Here is a 20,359-nt window from a genome sequence, read left to right on the forward strand (position 1 = left end):
CTGTTGTGGGGCGTATCACTGATGGGGATGAGTCTAGAAGAGAGATCGAGCAACTGTCCATATGGTGCCAGCGCAATAACCTGGCCCTCAACACCAGCAAAACCAAGGAACTGATTGTGGACTTTGGAAGGAGTAGGAGGGGGACCCACAGCCCCATTTATATCAATGGGTCGATGGTTGAAAGGGTCAAGAGCTTCAAATTCCTGGGCGTGCACATCTCTGAAGATCTTTCCTGGTCCGAGAACACTAATGCAATTATCAAGAAAGCTCATCAGCGCCTCTACATCCTGTGAAGATTACGGAGAGTCGGTTTGTCAAGGAAGACTCTCTCTAACTTCTACAGGTGCACAGTAGAGAGCATGCTGACCGGTTGCATCGTGGCTTGGTTCGGGAACTTGAGCGCCCTGGAGAGGAAAAGACTACAAAAAGTAGTAAACACTGCCCAGTCCATCATCCGCTCTGACCTTCCTTCCATCGAGGGGATTTATCGCAGTCGCTGCCTCAAAGGCTGGCAGTATCATCAAAGACCCACACCATCCAGGCCACACACTCATCTCCCTGCTACCTTCAGGTAGAAGGTACAGGAGCCTGAAGACTGCAACAACCAGGTTCAGGAATAGCTACTTCCCCACAGCCATCAGGCTATTAAACCTGGCTCGGACAAAACTCTGATTATTAATAACCATTTTCTGTTATTTGCACTTTATCAGTTTATTTATTCATGTGCGTATATATTTATATTACGGTATATGGACACACTTATCTGTTTTGTAGTAAATGCCTACTATGTTCTGTGTGCTGAAGCAAAGCAAGAATTTCATTGTCCTATACAGGGACACATGACAATAAACTCACTTGAACTTGAACTTGAAATTATATTTGGGTAACCAAATAGTTTGTATGGTTTACTGGCTCTCCATTCAGGTGCACACACCTCCCACACCGCTGGCCAGTTGTGTGCCCAGTTCCTGAGACCATGTTAGTCACGGGTTGGGACCTGTGGTTGTTTTACTTGCCGAGGCACCTTTACATAAGGTAAAGGCAACGCATTTCATGTAATTTTCAGGCACAGCAAAGTAACCTTGTGCAAGTAGCTAGGACCCTAGGACGTGCTGTTCCTTTGTCCCCCCAGCTCATCTTCACGCCCACTGCCACCGTCGCTGCCGTCCAACCAGAGGTCACAGTATCTTCAGGCAACCAGCAGTCATCCGTCTCACAGGTCAGTTTTCGGCTGCGCCCACTGCACCAGCAGTGGGGTCTGGTGGGCTCGCGGGAATGGAGGGTCAAGATGTTTGCATCTGGCCTAATGAAACCATTCATTCAACAACATAAGGTGGAGGCTACTTACTTAGCCCATCGGCTCCAAGCAACAGACTCTCTTGCATTTGAGAAATAAATTGTTGTCAAGATCCCAAGAGCTGTGGAGGTGGTGTCTCTCCACGCGTTCCAGGCTAAGTTAGCTGGACTTTGGTGTGAAGATCCAAGGCTATGTGAAGGTGGCAGCACGTACAACTTAGTAGGTTAATTGGCCTCTGTAAATTGTCCATAGTGTGTCAGAAGTGGTTGAAAAAGTGGGATAACATAGAGCTCGTGTGAACGGGAGATCGATGGTCAAGGTGGGTCGAAGGGCCTGTTTCCATGCTGTGTCTCTAAACTAATAGACTCTTCAGCCCATGATGTCTGCACTAAAACATGATGGCAAGTTCCACTGATCTTCTTTGCCAGGCCTCGCAGGGACAGGATTTATGTTCACTTGTAAAGGCAGAGGCTGATTACAAGGAGTCATCGTAGTTTTGTTCAGGGAAGATTATGTTTCAAACCTGTGAGAAGTTGAGATTGTTTACATGAACTTCAGTAAGCTCGGGGCCTTCAGACTGACGGAGTAGAGGGGAGAAAGCTGGGAAGAGTGGTGAGGGGAAAGGGCAGGGCAAGAGCTGGCAACTGATATGTGGATCCAGGTGAGTGAGGAGCAGTGATTAGCGGATGGGTGGAGTTAATAATCAAGGCCAGAGATGAAGTGGAGACCAAAGGATGCAGATGTGGAATCTGGTTGCTGTGGGCTGGAGCTTTGTCCACTGAACGTGACGGGTCTCCCCACTAGGGCAGAGAGCTGAGTTGGCCGGAGTTTCTTTCTTTGAGATGGGAATATCCACAAGGGACACACTGGACAAACTGCGGGCACTGGAATCTTGAACAAAACACACAGTGCCAGAGGAACTCTGTGGGTCATGCAGCATCTGTGGAGGGAATACATAACTGAAGAAGGGTCCCGACCCAAAACTTTCTTTGTCCATTCCCTTCTCAGATGCTGCCTGACCTGCTGGGTTCCCTCATCGGTTTGGTTTTTATCTTTACCTGGGTGTCAGATCTGGTTCCCCTTCTCAAATCAGCAGAAACTAAACCTTGTGCTGGCTGACACTGTCATTGGCATTCAACACCGGACCAGATTGTGAGAGTCCCATTGTGTTTGTTGGAATCAATGTCCCGGTCCTTTGGCATTTTTTATTTAAAGCAGTTTGGACAAGGGCAGCAAATTCACTCACCTATTTATCGAGTTAATAGTCAAATTTTACTTTAGTTTGTGCATGTCATAGAGTCATTGAGCTGTAGAGCATTGGAAACAGGCCCTTTGGCCCACCACATTCATGCTGACCAAGTCTACATTCTGGTCTAGTCACATTTGCCTGCATTTGGCCCACAAACCTTTAAACACTTCTTATCTGTATATCTGTCCAAATATCTTCTAAAGTTGGAATTGTATCTGTTTCTGTAGCTTCTGCTAACAGCTCATTCCAGATACGGACTACCCTCAGTGAAAAGTTGCCCTTGAGTCAATCTACAATAGGTGCAGGAGTAGGCCATTCGGCCCTTCGAGCCAGCACCGCCATTCAATGTGATCATGGCTGATCATCCACAATCAGTATTCAAAAGGGAACTGCAGATGCTGGAATATCGAAGGTACACAAAATTGCTGGGGAAACTCAGCGGGTGCAGCAGCATCTATGGAGCGAAGGAAATAGGCGACGTTTCGGGCCGAAACCCTTCTTCAGACTGATGGGGGATGGGGAAAGAAAGAAGGAAAAAGGGAGGAGGAGGAGGAGCCCGAGGGCGGGCGGATGGGAGGAGACAGCTAGAGGGTAGAGGAAGGGGAGGAGACAGCACGGGCTAGCCAAATTGGGAGAATTCAATGTTAATGCCATAAGGACGCAAGGACCCCAGATTGAATTCTCCCAATTTGGCTAGCCCGTGCTGTCTCCTCCCCTTCCTCTACCCTCTAGCTGTCTCCTCCCATCCGCCCGCCCTCGGGCTCCTCCTCCTCCTCCCTTTTTCCTTCTTTCTTTCCCCACCCCCCATCAGTCTGAAGAAGGGTTTCGGCCCGAAACGTCGCCTATTTCCTTCGCTCCATAGATGCTGCTGCACCCGCTGAGTTTCCCCAGCAATTTTGTGTACCATCCACAATCAGTACCCCGTTCCTGCCATCTCTCCATATCCCTAAGAGCTGTATCTATCCCTAAGAGCTGTATCTAACTCTCTCTTGAAAGCATCCAGAGAACCAGCCCTCTGAGGCAGAGAATTCCACACACTCACAACTCTGTGTCCATGCCCTCTAGTTTCAGAATCCTCTGCCCCGGGAAAAAGACTGTGAATGGTCACTTTATCCATGTCCCTCTTGATCTTGGTCACCCCTTAGCCTCATAACGACCAAAGCAAAAGGTCCAAGCCTATTCAACCTCTCCCTATAACTCAAGCGCGCAAGTCCAGGGAACATCCTGGTTAATCTCTTCTGCACTGAATGACATCCTTCCTATAGCTGGGTGACCAGAACTGCACACAGTGAATATTTTGCCTGTATTTTGATGCTGTTAGCTGTTATTCACTAAAGCCGATGGTATCCGATGCATTTCCCTCTCTTACCCAGGTGCAGAATTTAGCAATCAGAAGCCAGCAGGGTGCAACAGCAGTGCAGCCTCAACTTCAGAGCGTAACTCTGAAAGCAAGCGCGTCAGCTCCGCAGTCCGCCGGTGGCCCGCTGGCAAAAGCGCCCGGCCCGGTGCCCATCCTGGGCAGCAAAGGGGGCCAGTGCGAGGGCATGGCCGAGAGTGGGAAGAAGAGCGAGCACGGCATTGCTCCCAGCACGGACACCAGGGGTCTTGGCGTGACCCACAATACTGCAACTGTCAGCACACACCCTCTGATCACCACAGGTAGGCACAAGACGCACACGGGTAAACGGGCAATGTGGGAGTGTCGTGAAACTACCCCCACAGCAAGCCAGGGGGAGAGAGATACTCTGGCAGCTGACTGGAAGGGGAAGGGATGTGTAGGGAGGGACCCGCACATGGGCCATTGGCCACTCCAATCCTCTCTGCCTCTGCCTCTCCCACTGTCAGTGTGGTGGGCCTCACCACTAATCAGAGGTTTGAGAATTACAATTATATCTGCTTCTATAGTTTCCCCCGGCAATTCATTGCGGACACGTCCTACCTAAATCCAGTGTCTCCCGGAGCAGGTAGAGACTGCGGATCCTGGGGTGAGTGACTCTCCTGACTCCCCAAAGACTGCCCACCATCCCACAGGTCAGCAGTGTGTGAGATCACTCTCCTTGCCTGGACGCGTGCAGTTCTAACAACGCCCATCCCAGCCAATGAAGCCGCTCGATTGATTACCCCATCCACCATCCTACACACTCTCTCCCTCCACCACCAGCGCATGGTGGCTGCAGTGTGCAACGCCCACAGAAGGCACTGCAGTTACTCAAGAGCATGGAGGACAATGGCAGCATGGAGTGATGCCGAACGCCACCACCTGCAGATTCTCCTCAATGTCGCATGTATCCTGACTTGGAAATGTATAATCATTCCTTCACTGTTAATGTGTCTAAATCCCGGAACTCCCTCTTTGACAGCACCTTCAACAGAGAGCAGCTCCCCCCCACTCTCTCCAGGGTAATTTGGAATGGGCAGTAAATGCCATCACGTCCATATCCCGAATAAATGATTAAAATGAAATGCTGTCTGGAACTTCCTAGTTGGGCATTTGATCTCAGCATTGAGCTTTTGGCGCTTGGTGTCCGATTTCGATTGTTAATATTCCGCAACATGTTTTTCTATGTTAGTGATGTGTCGCAGGGTTGGAATAACCCTCAGAGCTCAGTGGACTGGCAAGCATTTCCTGCTGTACATTTTAATCCGAAAGGCCAGGACTTAGCAGGGATTTGTTGCCAGTTTCCCTTGTTAATGCCACTGGTTCCCCTTGATGGCACCACTTGTTTACCTTGTTAGGTAAAGGGAGTGGTGGCTGGGGCAGGTATGATAATGGCTTTTACGAGGCTTATGGATATGCAGAGACTGGGAGAATATGGATCATGTGGAAACAGGAGACTGGTTTATCTTGCCATCAAGTTCGGTATGAGCCTTTTCCTGTGTGGTTCTGTTTTATGTTCTGCCTACTTTTTTTTAAATTCATTGAGATTACTTGAATGTTTTTAAGAGCTTAAAAATGCTCTTAAGTATACTATTTTCTTAATTGCTGATAAGGATTTTGAAATGATTCTATGTTAGATATGTACTGAAGCTGAATTAATTGTTGGAAAACCAGAATATCCCAAAGTGCTGTTAATTAGAAAACACTGGTGCACTAATTGCAGCAACGACAATACAATGTTCTGCAGTGTTTAAACATGATAGTTTTGTTATTTGTGATGTAATGTTACTTAAATTATTAATTCCTCTGCTGTGGGAAAATATGCGTCAGAGTTTCGAGGCACTGCCGCAGTTTGCACTCCCACCTGCGCAATCTCAGCGTCTCACGAGCATCGAAGGAATATTTTTACTTGACTAGCTTTGCAAATGAAAAGTGAGAAATGTTTTTGTTTTCTTCTGTGTGCCTTGGCGGTATAATATTCTGTGAGTTGTAAGAATGTGATTTAATGAGTTGGTCAGGTAGTGTCAACTGTGGCTGAGCACGTGACTTGCTCACCCCTGTGTAACAGAGCCATAGACACAGATTCCATTCCAGAGTATATATCGCAGCATGTAGACTGACATTATACTGCAATGCTAAGAGAGTGTGGCACGTTAGAGGTGCTGGGGTTTTTTTTTGAGAAATGCTTGCGGATTACCTACAGTGCCTTGTTGAATACTTAAACCACAGCCACTGTCACTAAAGATGATTATCTGGCCATTTGTTTAGTTTAGAGATGTAGCATGGAAACAGGCCCTTTGGCCCACTGTCTGAAGAAAGGTCCCAACTAGAAACATTGCCTATCCTTTTTATCCAAAGAAGCTGCCTGACCCATTGAGTTACTCCACCACTTTGTTCTGCCTTTGGCCCATTGAGTCCACGCCAATCGTTGAACATCTGTTCAGATTAGTTCTACGTTTCCCCACTTTCTCATCCACTCCCGACTCATTAGTGGCAATTTTACAGAGGTCAAATAACCCTCAAACCCGCACGCCTTTGGGATGTAGGAGGACACCGGAGCACCCAGAAGAAACCCACACAGTCGCAGGGAGAACGTGCAAACCAAACGGACAGTGCCTGAGGTCAGCATCGAACCCAGGTCTCTGGCACTTTGAGAAAGCAGCTCTATCAGCTGTGCTGCACTGTTGTTTGTGAGATCTCACCTTGTCGAGTTTTGCTGCTGCAGTTTCTGCATTACAACAATAACACTGCTTCTAAAGCACTCTGGGGACTAAAAAACTTTGAAAAGTGGCTCAAATGGTCAGTCTTTTGTTTAATTGCAGTGATAAATAGGTTTGCATATTATGGGATTGATACTACCATGTAATGTATTTGGCTGGGAAATGTATTTAGTTAGAAATCCAACTAAAGAGCCAAGTGTTAGCACAGTGTGGATCACTGCTCCACAGCATGGTTGGTGTGTGGGTAGTGTTATAACAATGTGAAATACTGATCAGATGGGAATGGTTGTGCCTTCTGTGAAATTGTCTGAGGGTATAACTTCATTCAAACTGTGGCATGGACTTCCTTTTTTCAGTTCTAATGCATGTGGGAGGGCTGATCCATCAGAGGCATGACTCAAGTCATAGAATTATACAGCAGGGAAGCAGGGCCTTCAGCCCAACTTGGCCATGCTGACCAAGCTAGTCCCCCATTTGGTTCATAATCAACGGTCAGAATGGTGATTCCCTCTGAACACACCGTGACAATGGACAATACGTACAGGAGTAGGCCATTCGGCCCTTTGAGCCAACACCGCCATTCACTGTGATCATGGCTGATCATCCACAATCAGTACCCCATTCCTGCCTTCTCCCCATATCCACTGACTCCACCGTCTTTAAGAGCTCTATCTAACTCGCTCTTGAAAGCATCCAGGGAATTGGCCTCCATTGCCTTCTGAGGCAGAGAATTCCACAGATTCACAACCCTCTGTGTGAAAAAGTTTTTCCTCATCTCTGTTCTAAATGCTTACCCCTTATTCTTAAACTGTGGCCCCTGGTTCTGGACTCCACCAACATCGGGAACATGTTTCCTGCCTCTAAGGTTGGAGGAGGTGCACGTGAGTCTCTGCCTCACCTGGAAGGGTGGCAGGAGCGGGCCTTGGATGAATGTGAGAGAGGAAGCGAGAGGGCAGCACGATGGCACAGCGGTAGAGTTGCTGCCTTACAGCGCCAGAAACCCGTGTTTGATCCTGACTATGGGTGCTATCTGTACGGAGTTTGTACGTTCTCCCTGTGACCGCGTGGGTTTTCTCCGGGTGCTCCGGTTTCCTCCCTGACTCCAAAGATGCACAGGTTTGGGGGATAATTTGCTTCGGGAAAATTGTAAATTGTCACTAGTGTGTAGGGTCGTACTTGTGTCGGGATTATCACTGGTTGGTGCGGATTCGATGGGCCGAATGGGCCTGTTTCTGCAATGTATCTCTAAAGTCTAATGGTGTAGGCAGAGTGAATCCCCAGGGCACGGTCCCATTGATCCCCTGCGCAGTTACAGGTCCGTAGAGGCATGGTGGTGTGTGGAGGAGGGGGGGCTATTGACGCTGCCAGTTCCGACAGCTTTCCTGGCGACCCGTGGCCTCGGACCATTGTCTCTGCTGTGTCCACAGCCGGGATATCCTGTCAGTCAGTTTTTAGTTAACTGAGAGTTAAGAGGATTTGCTGCGGCAGGGCCTGCTTTCGCTGGGCATATCATTGTGTGGCCCATTTATTCAGAGGATGAAAAGGCTCCATGTCGGGCATCACGGCAGCTGAAGGAGGCCGGAGAAGATGTGCATTGTACATCGAGTGCGCCTCAGCGAGCTGGAGAGCAGCTGTGTGCAGCAAATCTGCACCGCAGGTGGGATTAATTCTAATCTTCATCTGTAATCCGCTATTGTGATATCAGCCGCGGCTCAGCGGTGCGATCTCTCGCCTCCGACTCAGTTGTGAGTTTGAACCCTGCTACAGAGAACTGACCGCAGAGTCACAAACATGGGGAGGTTGCTACAAAATCGGAGGCCAGTCATTTAAAAGCATGGAGCGTGGATAATTCTTCTCTTGGAGGGTGGTGAATCTCTGGAACACTGCCCCCCAAGGGCGAGGAGGTCAGCTCATTAAAAATGTTTAAGGGGGAGATAGATTGAGGGCTGAAGGAATACCTGATTTTGAGATTTAGACTTTACATTTTAGTGGCCCAGCGTGGAAACGGGCCCTTCGGCCCACAGAATCCGTGCTGACCAGCGATCATCCCGTACACTAGCACTCTCCTCTGCCCCAGGCACAATTTTTTAAAAAAAAACAAATTTACCAAAGCCAATTAACTTACCCAACGTGACTAATGTGTCTTCGGAGTGTGGGAGGAAACCGGAGACCCCGAAGAAAACCCACACGGTCACAGAGGGAATGTACAAATTCTGTACAGACAGCACCTCACCTTAAACCTATGCTGTCATCAAGGCAAAGCATTCCAATTGATCTGCACCCCATCCACTATCCTCTTCGCTCACTCGCTTTACCACCATCACTCAGTGGTTGCCGTGTTGAGAGAGGCTGAAAGTTCAACGAGATGTGATGTTTAAGAGTCAACCTATGGGCATTAATGAAAATGTACGATAAGGGAAAATGTGCTGAATTATTGCCAGTAGTCAGCTGGGCGATAACAAGCCGAGCTTCATCACAAATGAAAAAGCGGCTTACCAGGGTGTGCGGGGAGGGGGCTGGAGACTGGGCTGATGCTCTGAGCTGGTGTCAAAGCAGCAGTCCCCTCGAGTGGAACTGAGTGCTTGCGGGAGCTGAGCTGTGAGTATCGTGGGTCCACGTTGAGGAAAACGTGGTGAGATGTGTCCCCGCATCCTCCACACCGTCCCGCAGCGTGACCGACCTTACTCCACTTGCGACCGTGCCTTGTCACTCAGTTAAAGACTGGCTGGTGTATTCACTCACTGGGCCAGTGAGAGCTGCCCTGCTCCGACCTCAACTGTGATGAAGCCTGGCTGAATCTCGCGGTCTGCTCTGTCCCTTACAGCGACTGTCACAGCGTCTTAGAGTCAAACAATCCAACGTGTCCATGCCAACCTAGATTTCCCCGTCTAAGCTAGTCCCATTTGCCCACTTTTAGTCCATATCACTCAAAAACTTCCCTATCCATGTACTTGTCCAAATCTCTTTTAAATGTTGTTATAGGTCCAGCCTCAAACACTTCCACTGGCAGTTCATTCCATATACAACCACCCTCTATGTGGAATAGCTGAGAGTTTCACAAGCATTTTGTAAAGAGTTCAAACCCCCACCAATATTCCCTGTAGAATCTTAGAGAAAGTTCACCTCTTTGAGAAATTATTTCACTAGGGACTAATGCTTTGAACATCGGCGTTTAGCTTTATAACAGGGCGCAAATGATTTGTTCTGAGCCGCGCAGATAACTCGGGTATTATGGATTTAGTCTGCGATAATTCCCTTTTAATGCCATTCAGTGGATACTTGTTTTGTCCCTGGCTGTCCTGAGCCACCAGGGTTTCAGGTGGTCCGTGGCTGTATGCTCAGTGTTGAGTGGCTGTGATTGCCTCCACGAGGTGGACGCCTTTTCATTCCGCCAACTTGAGCTGCTGTTACCTCTAATCCTGGAGCACCGAGGGGAGGGGGGGGAGACAGCGCCTCTGAGAATGTAAAAGGGGGATTAGTTGTCTGGAGCCTGGGCTGGTGAGTGATCCCCTGAGGGAAGCCGAGATACTCGTTAAACAAACACGCACCAAAATCACTGCTGACTAATTAACCAGTCTCCTTGAATTGGTGGACGCATTTTCTCCCTCTCCCGATACACAGCAGAGAGGCATGCTGGCGATAATGCCCAGACCTGTTTGTTCTCCTGAAGTTAGATACAAAATGCTGGAGTAAATGCAGGAGGTGATATTTCGGGTCGACTTTTACGATAGCTGCCATGACCCGTTTATGTCATCCTTCGCCCTGCTCCTGGTCTCGGCCCGCACCGATCTGCCGGACATACTGTGTGTGTGTGTGTGTGTGTGTGTGTGTGTTTGGCGGAGTCTGAGGGGAGAAAAGCCAGCACCAAGAGCGAGCGAACGCGCGGACAGACGGACCTAAACAACGATCACATTTCGGGTCGAGACCCTTCTTCAGACTGAGTTAAGGGAAACGGGAGATATAGGCATATCTTCCATTCATTTGTCGTTAGTACCGTCTATTCCTCTTTCCCCTGACTCCATCTGTGGAGGAGTGTGGAATCAACCAGATTTGGTGAAGTGGATGACTTGCACTGCAGGGTATCCATGGTAGAAACAGCTCTGCCCAAAGAACTGTGATATCTTCCCAACGTGACTAATGTGTTTGTTACATGGCAGCAGCAGCAGCACATTGTGACTCAGGGGGGAGGAGGAGGTGGGAGAACTCGCCCACTCTCCCCATTTAGAAGGGGCTGTTTCCAAGCACATTCTTACTCGCTCTCCCTCTGATGTTCTGCTCCGGTGATTGGAGAATCCCAGCAAGTCTTCAGTCCCCCGAGGCACGGAGCGACGAGACAGAGCTTGTTAATTCAGCAGCAACTCATTCCTCTGCAAGCTTCCTGTCATCCAAGGTGCGATCAGTAACGTGCTAATGGGGTTAATGTAACAGGAAAGACACTAGGAAGGGCCAATTAATTGTGGCCAGTGAATGATGAGAACACGGGGGTGGCACAGGAGATCCGACTGACCTCTTTAATCACCTGCAAATGGCGGAGACCGTGAGTTGCAAGAATGTTCCTTTTTCTGTTACGATAAGCAATCACTGTCGCTAATCCTAATGGCTAGAGTGGAGATTGGTGATGAATTAACTTCCCAGATAACTGAAGCTGGGCGATTCAGTTACTGCCTAAACCAGTTCGGCATTGATTCATTAACAGCGGCATTCTCCTCGGCCTGAGGTTGTTTAACGCACTGTGTGCATCAGACGGAGCTACCTGTAACTACTTTTCCTGTTCTAAGAGCAGTGAGGATTGCTTTCCATTTGCCAACTAAATTAATGCATGTGTCGGAAAGAATTGCAGATGCTGATTTAATCCAAAATGCTGGAGCAACTCAGAGGGTTGGGCAGCATCTCTGGAGAAACCTGTCAGAGTGAGGCCACGTGCAAATTGGAGGAACAACACCTTGTATTTTGCCCTTCCCTTCCCAGCTCTCCCACAGCCCACTGCCTCCACCTCTTCCTTTCTTCTTCCCTCCCCCTCCACATCAGTCTGAAGAAGGGTCTCGACCCGAAACGTCACCTATTCCTTAGATGCTGCCTCACCCACTGAGTCCCTCCAGCATTTTAATCTACCTTCGTATTTTTTGCGTAGGCAGCTTGCAACCCGCCTGTATGATCGTTGAGTTTTCTAATTTCAAGTAACTCCTCAATTCCTTTCCTGCCCCCTCTGACCCCCCCCCCCCCTTCCCCCACCTTAGTCGACCCACTAGCATTGTTCGCAGCCTTGTACCCCATCATTAACACATCTTGCCCAGCCAACAGTGGACCATTATGGACTCCATCCTTCCTGCGGTCATCTGTTGCTGGCCCTGTTTTGTTCTGGCCTTCTCTATCTTTTAGTCTGAAGAAGGGTTCCGAGCCAAAATGCCACCTATTCCTTTTCTCCCGAAATGCTGCCTGACCCACTGAGTTACTCCCGCACTTAGTGTCTAAATTACAGTAATACCATGATCTGGATCTATGCTGGCACCTTACTGCTCTTTGTCACAGACATTTCTATTTCTTGCTTGTCTGTTAATCTGCAGAGAAATATAGTATTCAGCCTTTTGATTAAATTCAGCATCTAAGGTTGTAAATGGAACCAGGATCAAGAGAAAGTCTGTGTTTAGTTTACATTAGATGTGTGAGTTTACTCTGTGCTCCTGATGTTACTCACTCTGCTGACCTCATCATGTCTCTACTAGTTGAATCCTCCCGACAGCATTAAAGTGAAGCATTCAGTGTTTTAACTTGGATGTCAGCTTGGGAACCCTCTGCCTCTCAGTGAAGGCTGACAGTTCATGCCTCACCCACAGAGAGATCTAGGATGAGAAATTAAAACAAGACATCTCCCGCTCTCGGAGCATGTACAAGATCTCACGGCATCTGTTTCTGGACAGTGCCCAGGTCTCTATCCTCTTCAATTGGTGTCGCAGAAGCAGCTGGCTTCATCATGATCAGATCGCTGCTTGTGGGAAGCACTTGCCTCCACAATTGCTGCTTGACCCTTTGAGTTCCTCTGGCAGTTTGTTTTTTGATTGAGCGTCATTGTACAGTGCTGTGGGATGTGCGTTCGCTTTACAGGAAGTATCTGGAGGCTTTGGAGAGGGTGCAGAAGAGATTCAATAGAATACTGTCTGGATTAGCGGCTATTAGCTATAAGGTTGTACAACCATGGAGTGTTGGTGGTGAGGGGAGACCTGGTAAAAGTATATAACTTAATGAGAGGTGTAGATAGGGTAGACAGTCAGAACATTTTTCCAAGGGTGGAAATGTCAAAGACTAAACATAGAAAGTACATGCAGGAGTAGGCCATTTGGCCCTTCGAGTCAGCATTGCCATTCAATATGATCATGGCTGATCATCCAGAATCAGTACCCGGTTCCTGCTTTTTCCCCATATCCCTAGATTCCATTAGCACCAAGAGCTATATGTAACTCTCTCTGGAATACACCCAGCTTGGGATTGGTGTGCTTTCTTTGCTTCAATATGGTTGGTCCAGGGTAAATTATTGGTGATATGTGGTTCGACCTTGGCCCTTGTTGTTCGGGTTATCAATGGGGGCTCGGCTGAAACATTACAACCTTGTTGATTGCAGCAAGACGTGTAACATGGTCACATGGCAAGGAAAACACGCAGCCTTCCTTGTGGTGTGGCTCAAAGAGAATGACGAGAACAATAATGTGAGTTCAAAAGCAACTGAAATTATTTGTGCAGAACAAATGTGTCATTGCCACTGAAAGTTTTGATTGGTGCGAGATGATGATTGGTCACTAACTGCCTAGCCATTAGGACAATTTTCCTTGAATTCATTGGATAAATGATGGGTGAGATGGGAAAATGTGGGGATGAAGGGCAACAGCATGAGAACATTGCTGATGAGGCCTGTTGGTTAACTTGGGATGAGAACAAAGGTTCATTTATTGTCACATATACCAATTGGTGTAGTGAAATTCAGGTTGCCATTGCAGCACATTAATAATACAACATAACTTTATAAAGGAATTTAACATTAAACATGAAAACATCCCCCCACAATGGTTCCCACTGTGAGGGAAGGCACAAAGTCCAGCCCTCATCCCCTTGTCCACCCATAGTCGGGCCTATTGAGGCCTCCGCAGTCGCCGTTACGAAGGCCAGATGTTTCAGGCCCTTCTCGCCAGATGATGGTGGTGCTCCGGCGTCGGGAGAACCCTCTCAGCGGCTTGGGATACCTGGAATGGCCGCTTCCATTACCGGAGTCCACGGCTTCCGAAGCCAACAGGCCACGCTGGATGGAGCTCCACCACTGGCGATCTAGGCGAAAGATCCCAGGCTCCGCGGTGTTAAAGTCAACGCCGCCGCCCATGGCTGGACGCTCCACAAACCCGCAGCTCGGCGACGTTCCATTTTGGACTCAGCATTCCGGAGCTCCAGCGCGGTGACTCGGGCAAGGCATCGCCCGCTCCGCGATAGCGCTCCAGCGCTGTGCCTCCCCCCCCCACATGAAAAGAATAGACCTCCAAAACAAAACATGTTTTGTTAAAATAAACATACTAAAAATAAAAAAAGAAGTGAAAAGACGGACAGTTGCAGGCAGGGCAGCCGTACCCAACCGGACGGCGCTCCCTAACAAGAGTGCAGAAAAGCAAATATTCCTTCCGGAACTCCAGGCTGACTTGTGGCAATCAAGCATTTCAGACGACATGGGCAAATGTTCTTTGGAGAGACTTCTTGCAGCAGATGTGACATTGCTGTGGCTGACACCTCCTGAACCACACAAGTGGTAGCACATCTGGCACCCACGCCGGAAGAAGCTTGGTAAAAATAAACCCTTTTAATTAGATGTGCTGTCACACACGCTATGATCTGATGGGCCAATCTCAACTGGTGCTGCTGGAGAGTGAGGGGAACCATTTTCGGGTTCAGCGCACTGGCTTGCTTGACGAGATGGCGGAGGGTGACGGATGACGCGGCTTCCCTTGCCTGAGATGGAGGCCAGAAATGAGAACCAGGCTTCTCACTGATCCCTGACAGTGCAGATGTCGGAAGAAGTTGGAGCAGATCAGGTGCTGGAATATAGCTGTGCAACAGATGCTGAACCAGCACAATCAGCTCTGGAGGGGGAGATTAAGGGTAAATCCCCTTGAGTTTTGAATGACTGAGCCCTGACTGTTCGACCATGTGCAGTTTGTTGGTTCTAGACAGAGCCCTGTCCTCCACTATTCACTAACATGAGTTGATCCAGAACTTGTGTAGGAAGGAACTGCAGATGCTGGTTTAAATTGAAGATAGACACAAAAAGCTGGAGTAACTCAGCAGGTCAGGCAGCATCTCTGAAGAAAAATAATTTTGGGTCGAGATCCTTCTTCAGTTTGAATCCTTTTCTCCAGAGATGCTGCCTAACTTGCTGAGTTACTCCAGTTTTTTTGTGATCCAGAGCTTCACGGTCTCCATCCCGACTTACACCAAGCTTCATAACCATCATCACCAACCGAAACTGCCACTGGTTAAGTCATGCCCTGGTTCTACAACACTAGCCCTTGTTTTCCAGTTATTCCCCAGCGTCACTACGTTCCTCATCTCTGAACCCCCTTCACCCCTGACAAGTCTGTGAGGTTTGTGTCTCCTCCAATTTTGGTCTTTAAAGAATCAGTTATTCATTACAGAAACAGGCCCTTGGGCCCACCCACATCCATGTCATCAAGTGGCTGTGAAAGTCCTGAGATCTCAGTTTCAATTCCCGTTTCCACACCGACCTGCCCATTCTCCACTGCCCGGGTTAAACCCCACATTCTCCACTGCACAGGTTAAACCCCACTGCCCGGGTTGAACCCCACATTCTCCACTGCCCGGGTTGAACTGAATTTAACTGGAAAGTAGACAAAAATGCTGGAGAAACTCAGCGGGTGCAGCAGCATCTATGGAGTGAAGGAAATAGACAGCGTTTTGGGTTTCGGCCCGAAACGTTGCCTATTTCCTTCGCTCCATAGATGCTGCTGATGCTGCACCCGCTGAGTTTCTCCAGCATTTTTGTCTACCTTCGATTTTCCAGCATCTGCAGTTCCTTCTTAAACACTGGATTTAACTCATCGCCCCACCATGGAAACTATGCCTACAGCTGCCCGGGCTTCGAGTTTCAGAATAACACCCCAGCCTTCTCTTCCTTCCCCCTCTTTCCCTCTCTCCCCTCCCCCTCTCTTATCTCCCCCCTCCCCCCCCCCCCCCCCCCTCTGATCAGCCATGATCATATTGAATGGCCTACTCCTGCACCTATTTTCTATGTTTCATATGAAACCTCTTAAAACCTCTCTGTTTCCTGAGCCCTCGGCCATCTGTCCCCCACGACGCGGCACGTTGACAAACACGACCCTCCCTCCTGAAACGCTGCCACACCGAGGGCGCTGTACAAACGCGGCTCATTGTTATTGAAATGCCCGGGTGAATCGGCGCTGTTTGTAATGCAGGCACCCGCCCGTTGCTTGTTCTGCTGACAGAGACCCCGTGCAACATGGGAAGCCTTTTATGGTAAAGTAAACACGGAGAGCAAGCCACTCCTACCCCCGGGATCTCCCCCCCTTTACCCCAAAGGGGACTACTCCAGAATGCAAATCATGCACCTTCTAAAGTTTGCAGCAAAGATCTTATATTGGTTTGCAGAGTGCAGCTGTCTAAAGATTGTTGCTTCTAATTCACTTTGTCACGCATTGTGAAATGTTTTCAAAGTCGCTCGCACAAGATAACCAAATCCTCCGGGGCTGCAAACGGATTTCTCCGAAGGGCTGATTTAAGTCCAGAGAGCTGGTACCGGAGGGCTGGCTGTGTGGAGCCGCTTAGGGCAGCCTGTCGCTCGGTCTCCTATTGTCCTTGCACTCGGCGGCCATTCTGGCTGTTTGGATGCTGCCGCTGCCGCTGGCGGCTTGCTCTGGGGTGGATGGTAGGACATGGGTTTGTTATTTGTGGGACTTGCTCTGACTGACGCTCGCCGAGTGCGTCTCTGCGATGAATGCTGTGGTCCTCGGTGTTGGGAGACACGAGGAACCGCAGGTGCTGAAATCTTGAGCCAAACACTAAAGTGCTGGAGGAACTCAGCGGGTCAAGCCGCATCTGCGGAGACCGGTCTGAAGAAGGGTCGCCTGTCCATCCCCCACCCCACAGATGCTGTTTAAGAAGGAACTGCAGATGCTGGAAAATCGAAGGTAGACAAAAGTGCTGGAGGAACTCAGCGGGTGCAGCAGCATCTATGGAGCGAAGGAAATAGGCAACGTTTCGGGACGAAACGTTGCCTATTTCCTTCGCTCCATAGATGCTGCTGCACCCGCTGAGTTTCTCCAGCACTTTTGTCTGCCTGCACAGATGCTGCCTGACCCGCTGGAGTTCCTCCTAGCATTTGGTATCGGCTTGTGCTGAGAAGACCGGTATGACTTCGCATGTTATTGTAGGAATTTCTCTGTCCTTCCAGGCGGCGCTTCTGGTTGTGTGGTTTGCAGCAGAGCTACGCTGGAAGTGTGCTCCAGGGGGTGTTGGATGAAAGCTGGTAACTCTTTGTGTGAAGTTCTCTCTCTCTCTCTCTCTCTCTCACTCACTCACTCCCACACACTCTGTTGCAAACCTCAAAGATGCGTGTGTTGTGCAGGAAGGAGCGCGGCTGCATCTTAACAATGGGTGGCTGAGCGGAGGGAGGGCCCTGGACACAAAGGCAGTGGGGGTTGTTTGGGCACATGGAGGAGGGTGGGAGGGGAGCGAGTGCTGGAGGTGGGCTTCTATCCTGCTGGCTGCTCCAGTGACCGCGCTCGGCCAGTTTCTCTCCGCAGTATGTGCGGGACCAGAAGCCGTGTGTGTACTCTGGCGAGTTTTAAACCACGACTCTGAGGACCGGGGACGCTCTGAAAGCTGCCTCCGACTGCTTGAAGCCGATTGTTAACGACTGCAATCAAATTGCTCTGGTAACCACCCCCGCGTGTTTGCTCAGTCTTTGCTCGGAGAAGCTAGTAGTAGTCTTTGAGTAGTAGCACAGTGCAAGCTGATAGAGGGAGAATGTGCTCGGGTGTCAGTCTTTATTGAGCTCCGGAGTCTTCCAGAAAGCTTTGGTGATTAGTCAGAGGGAGTTTGGGATTTAATTGAGGTTGTGTGACCATAAAGGTTCCCGTCCCCCATGCTATGCGTTCTGTCTCTCAACAATGAATGAATTTGCATTGAAGTAATGCCACAGCACACTCGAACTGCTTTGCTGAAAGTGCATTACTTTGTAGAGGCGACCACCATTGTGACTTGCACCCACTCGAGTTTCCTTAAAGTGTGGACATTCCACCTTGTTTCACCTTCCCTCCTCTGCCCTGGTTACTGTGATCTCCGACAACCCATCCAGGTCCCAATCCCTCAGTCCCAACTTCTTGGGCACCCCCCAAAGTTGTGTTTCAGGCTTTCCAGATACAGTGCCCTCCATAATGTTTGTGACAAAGACCCATCATTTATTTATTTGCCTCTGTACTCCACAATTTGAGATTTGTAATAGAAAAAAATCACGTGGTTAAAGTGTCAGATTTTAATAAAGGCCATTTTTATACATTTTGGTTTCACCTTGTAGAAATTACAGCAGTGTTTATACATAGTACCCCCCATTTCAGGGCACCATTAAGTTTGGGACACAGCAATGTCATGTAAATGAAAGTAGTCGTTTAGTATTTTGGTGCATATCCTTTTGCATGCAATGACTGCTTGAAGTCTGCGATTCATGGACATCACCAGTCGCTGGGTGTCTTCTCTGGTGGTGCTCTGTCAGGCCTGTATTGTAGCCATCTTTAGCTTGCGCTTGTTTTGGGGGGGCTAGTCCCCTTCAGTTTTCTCTTCAGCATATAAAATGCATGCTCAATGCAGGTTCAGATTAGGTGATTGACTTGTCCACTCAAGAATTGACCATTTTTTAGCTTTGAAAAACTCCTTTGTTGCTTTAGCAGTATGTTTGGGATCATTGTCTTGCTGTAGAATGAACCGCCGGCCAACGAGTTTGAGGCAATTGTTTGAACTTGAGCAGATAGGATGTGTCGATACACTTCAGAATTCATTATGCTACTACCATCACCAGTTGTATCATCAATGAAGATAAGTGAGCCAGTACCTTCAGCAACCATACAAGCCCAGGTCATAACACCCCCACCACCGTGTTTCACAGATGAGGTGGTATGCTTTGGATCTTGGGCAGTTCCTTCTCTCCTCCATATTTTGCTCTTGCCATCACTCTGATATAAGATAATCTTCATCTCATCTGTCCACATTTGGGACAGCACGCAAAGAGTCGCCACGTTCCGACATCATCAATCACCTTCCAAGACCGAAATCGTCCAATTTTGGCCCAATGAGATAGATGTACAATTCCTTATTTTCTCACTTTAAGACCCAGTGTCCTGGTGACATTGGATTGATGAATTAAGGTTTCAAGGACAAGGGTCAGAATAATTCCCTGCTCCTCTGTACGGGTGCCTGAGGATTGATCGTTTCCACTTTATGGTGCACTTTGTTCACCAAATACAAGGAATTCTCTCTCCCAGGTTTGGGTCCCATTTCTGAGGATACAACTCTCTGTCCGGCACAGTCTCTCTTGACCTCAGCGGGGAGTGTGCATTGGAGTGTGATTCCAGATGGATTATTGACATTAACTTTTTTATTCTCTCTAGTTGTTTCTTCTCCACCAACTTTTCCCTCCTTCGCCAGCATCCCAAGAATAAATTATCTGTTGTCTATCTTGATATTATGGAGCCATGCAGCACAGAAGCAGGCCCATCGGCCCACCTTGTCCGTGCTAACCATGACGTCATAGAGCCATACGATACGGAATTAGGCTCTTTGATCCACCTTGTCCATGCTGACCAAGTTGTCATGGTTGTCTGGCTCCATTTGCCTGCGTTTAGCCCATAGCCCTCTAAATCATTCCTGTCCATATATCTTGCCACTTGTGGATCCGTGAAGAGGGAGACAGTGTCGAGTACCAAGCATTAATCAGACGCACAGATGCTTGAGCAGCGATGTTGTTGCCGGAGGTGTTCCCTTGTTAACGTTGTGCTTTCTCCCTGCAGCCTACAGCCAGATTCAGCCGCACCAGCTGATCCAGCAGCAGCAGCAGATCCAACTGCAGCAGCAGCAACAGCAGCAGAAACATCTACAGCATCAGTTCGTCATTCAGCAGCAGCAGATCCAGCAGCACAGGCAGCAGCCGCAGCTCATCCACACCAGCGCCCAGCTGCAGGCGGTGCCCACCAGCTCGCTCCAGGCTCCTGTGCAGACCCTGGCGCATGGGCAGCACTGCCAACCTGCACTGCACCCCAAGCCGCAGGTGTTGAGCTCGCCGGCTCCCTCTCAGATCCCCGTGCTCCAGCCTGTGCCTCACGCCCAGCAGAACCCGCAGCCGGTGTTGCACAGCGGGCAGACGGACAGCCATGCACTGGCGCCACAGACTGCAGCCGTAAACCTGCAGGTCCAGCCGTCTGCACACGTGGTAAGGTGACCTCCTTCGGCTCTGGAACTCCCTTCTCTAACTCACTGACTCTCCCCAAGATGCTCCTGGAAAACCTCCCATTTTAACCGAGTGTTGGCTCACACAGAGGCATAGAGCATGGAAGCAGGCCCTTCAGCCCAGCCTGTCCGGACCATCCTTTAACTAATTTCATACTAATCCTATTTCATTCACCCCAAATTCCTACTAACTCCCCTCAAATTCTTTC

The 20,359-nt window shown here is 49.0% G+C and overlaps 1 protein-coding gene across 11 annotated transcripts in view; it reads left to right on the forward strand.

Annotated features, from left to right (window-relative positions):
• phc2 (polyhomeotic homolog 2) overlaps positions 1-20,359 on the forward strand; it is a 154,599-nt gene that overhangs the window by 111,444 nt on the left and 22,796 nt on the right. For 9 of the 11 annotated variants that reach the window (XM_033047877.1, XM_033047882.1, XM_033047873.1 and 6 more), the window contains 3 exons: positions 1,067-1,219; positions 3,920-4,205; positions 19,715-20,133. In XM_033047877.1, the coding sequence (XP_032903768.1) occupies positions 1,067-1,219; positions 3,920-4,205; positions 19,715-20,133 (858 nt within the window). The remainder of the gene's footprint in view (positions 1-1,066; positions 1,220-3,919; positions 4,206-19,714; positions 20,134-20,359) is intronic. The other 2 variants (XM_033047881.1, XM_033047883.1) reach the window with 2 other exon arrangements.

Source organism: Amblyraja radiata, chromosome 31 (assembly GCF_010909765.2).
Source record: "Amblyraja radiata isolate CabotCenter1 chromosome 31, sAmbRad1.1.pri, whole genome shotgun sequence".
In the NCBI taxonomy this organism is placed as follows: domain Eukaryota; kingdom Metazoa; phylum Chordata; class Chondrichthyes; order Rajiformes; family Rajidae; genus Amblyraja; species Amblyraja radiata.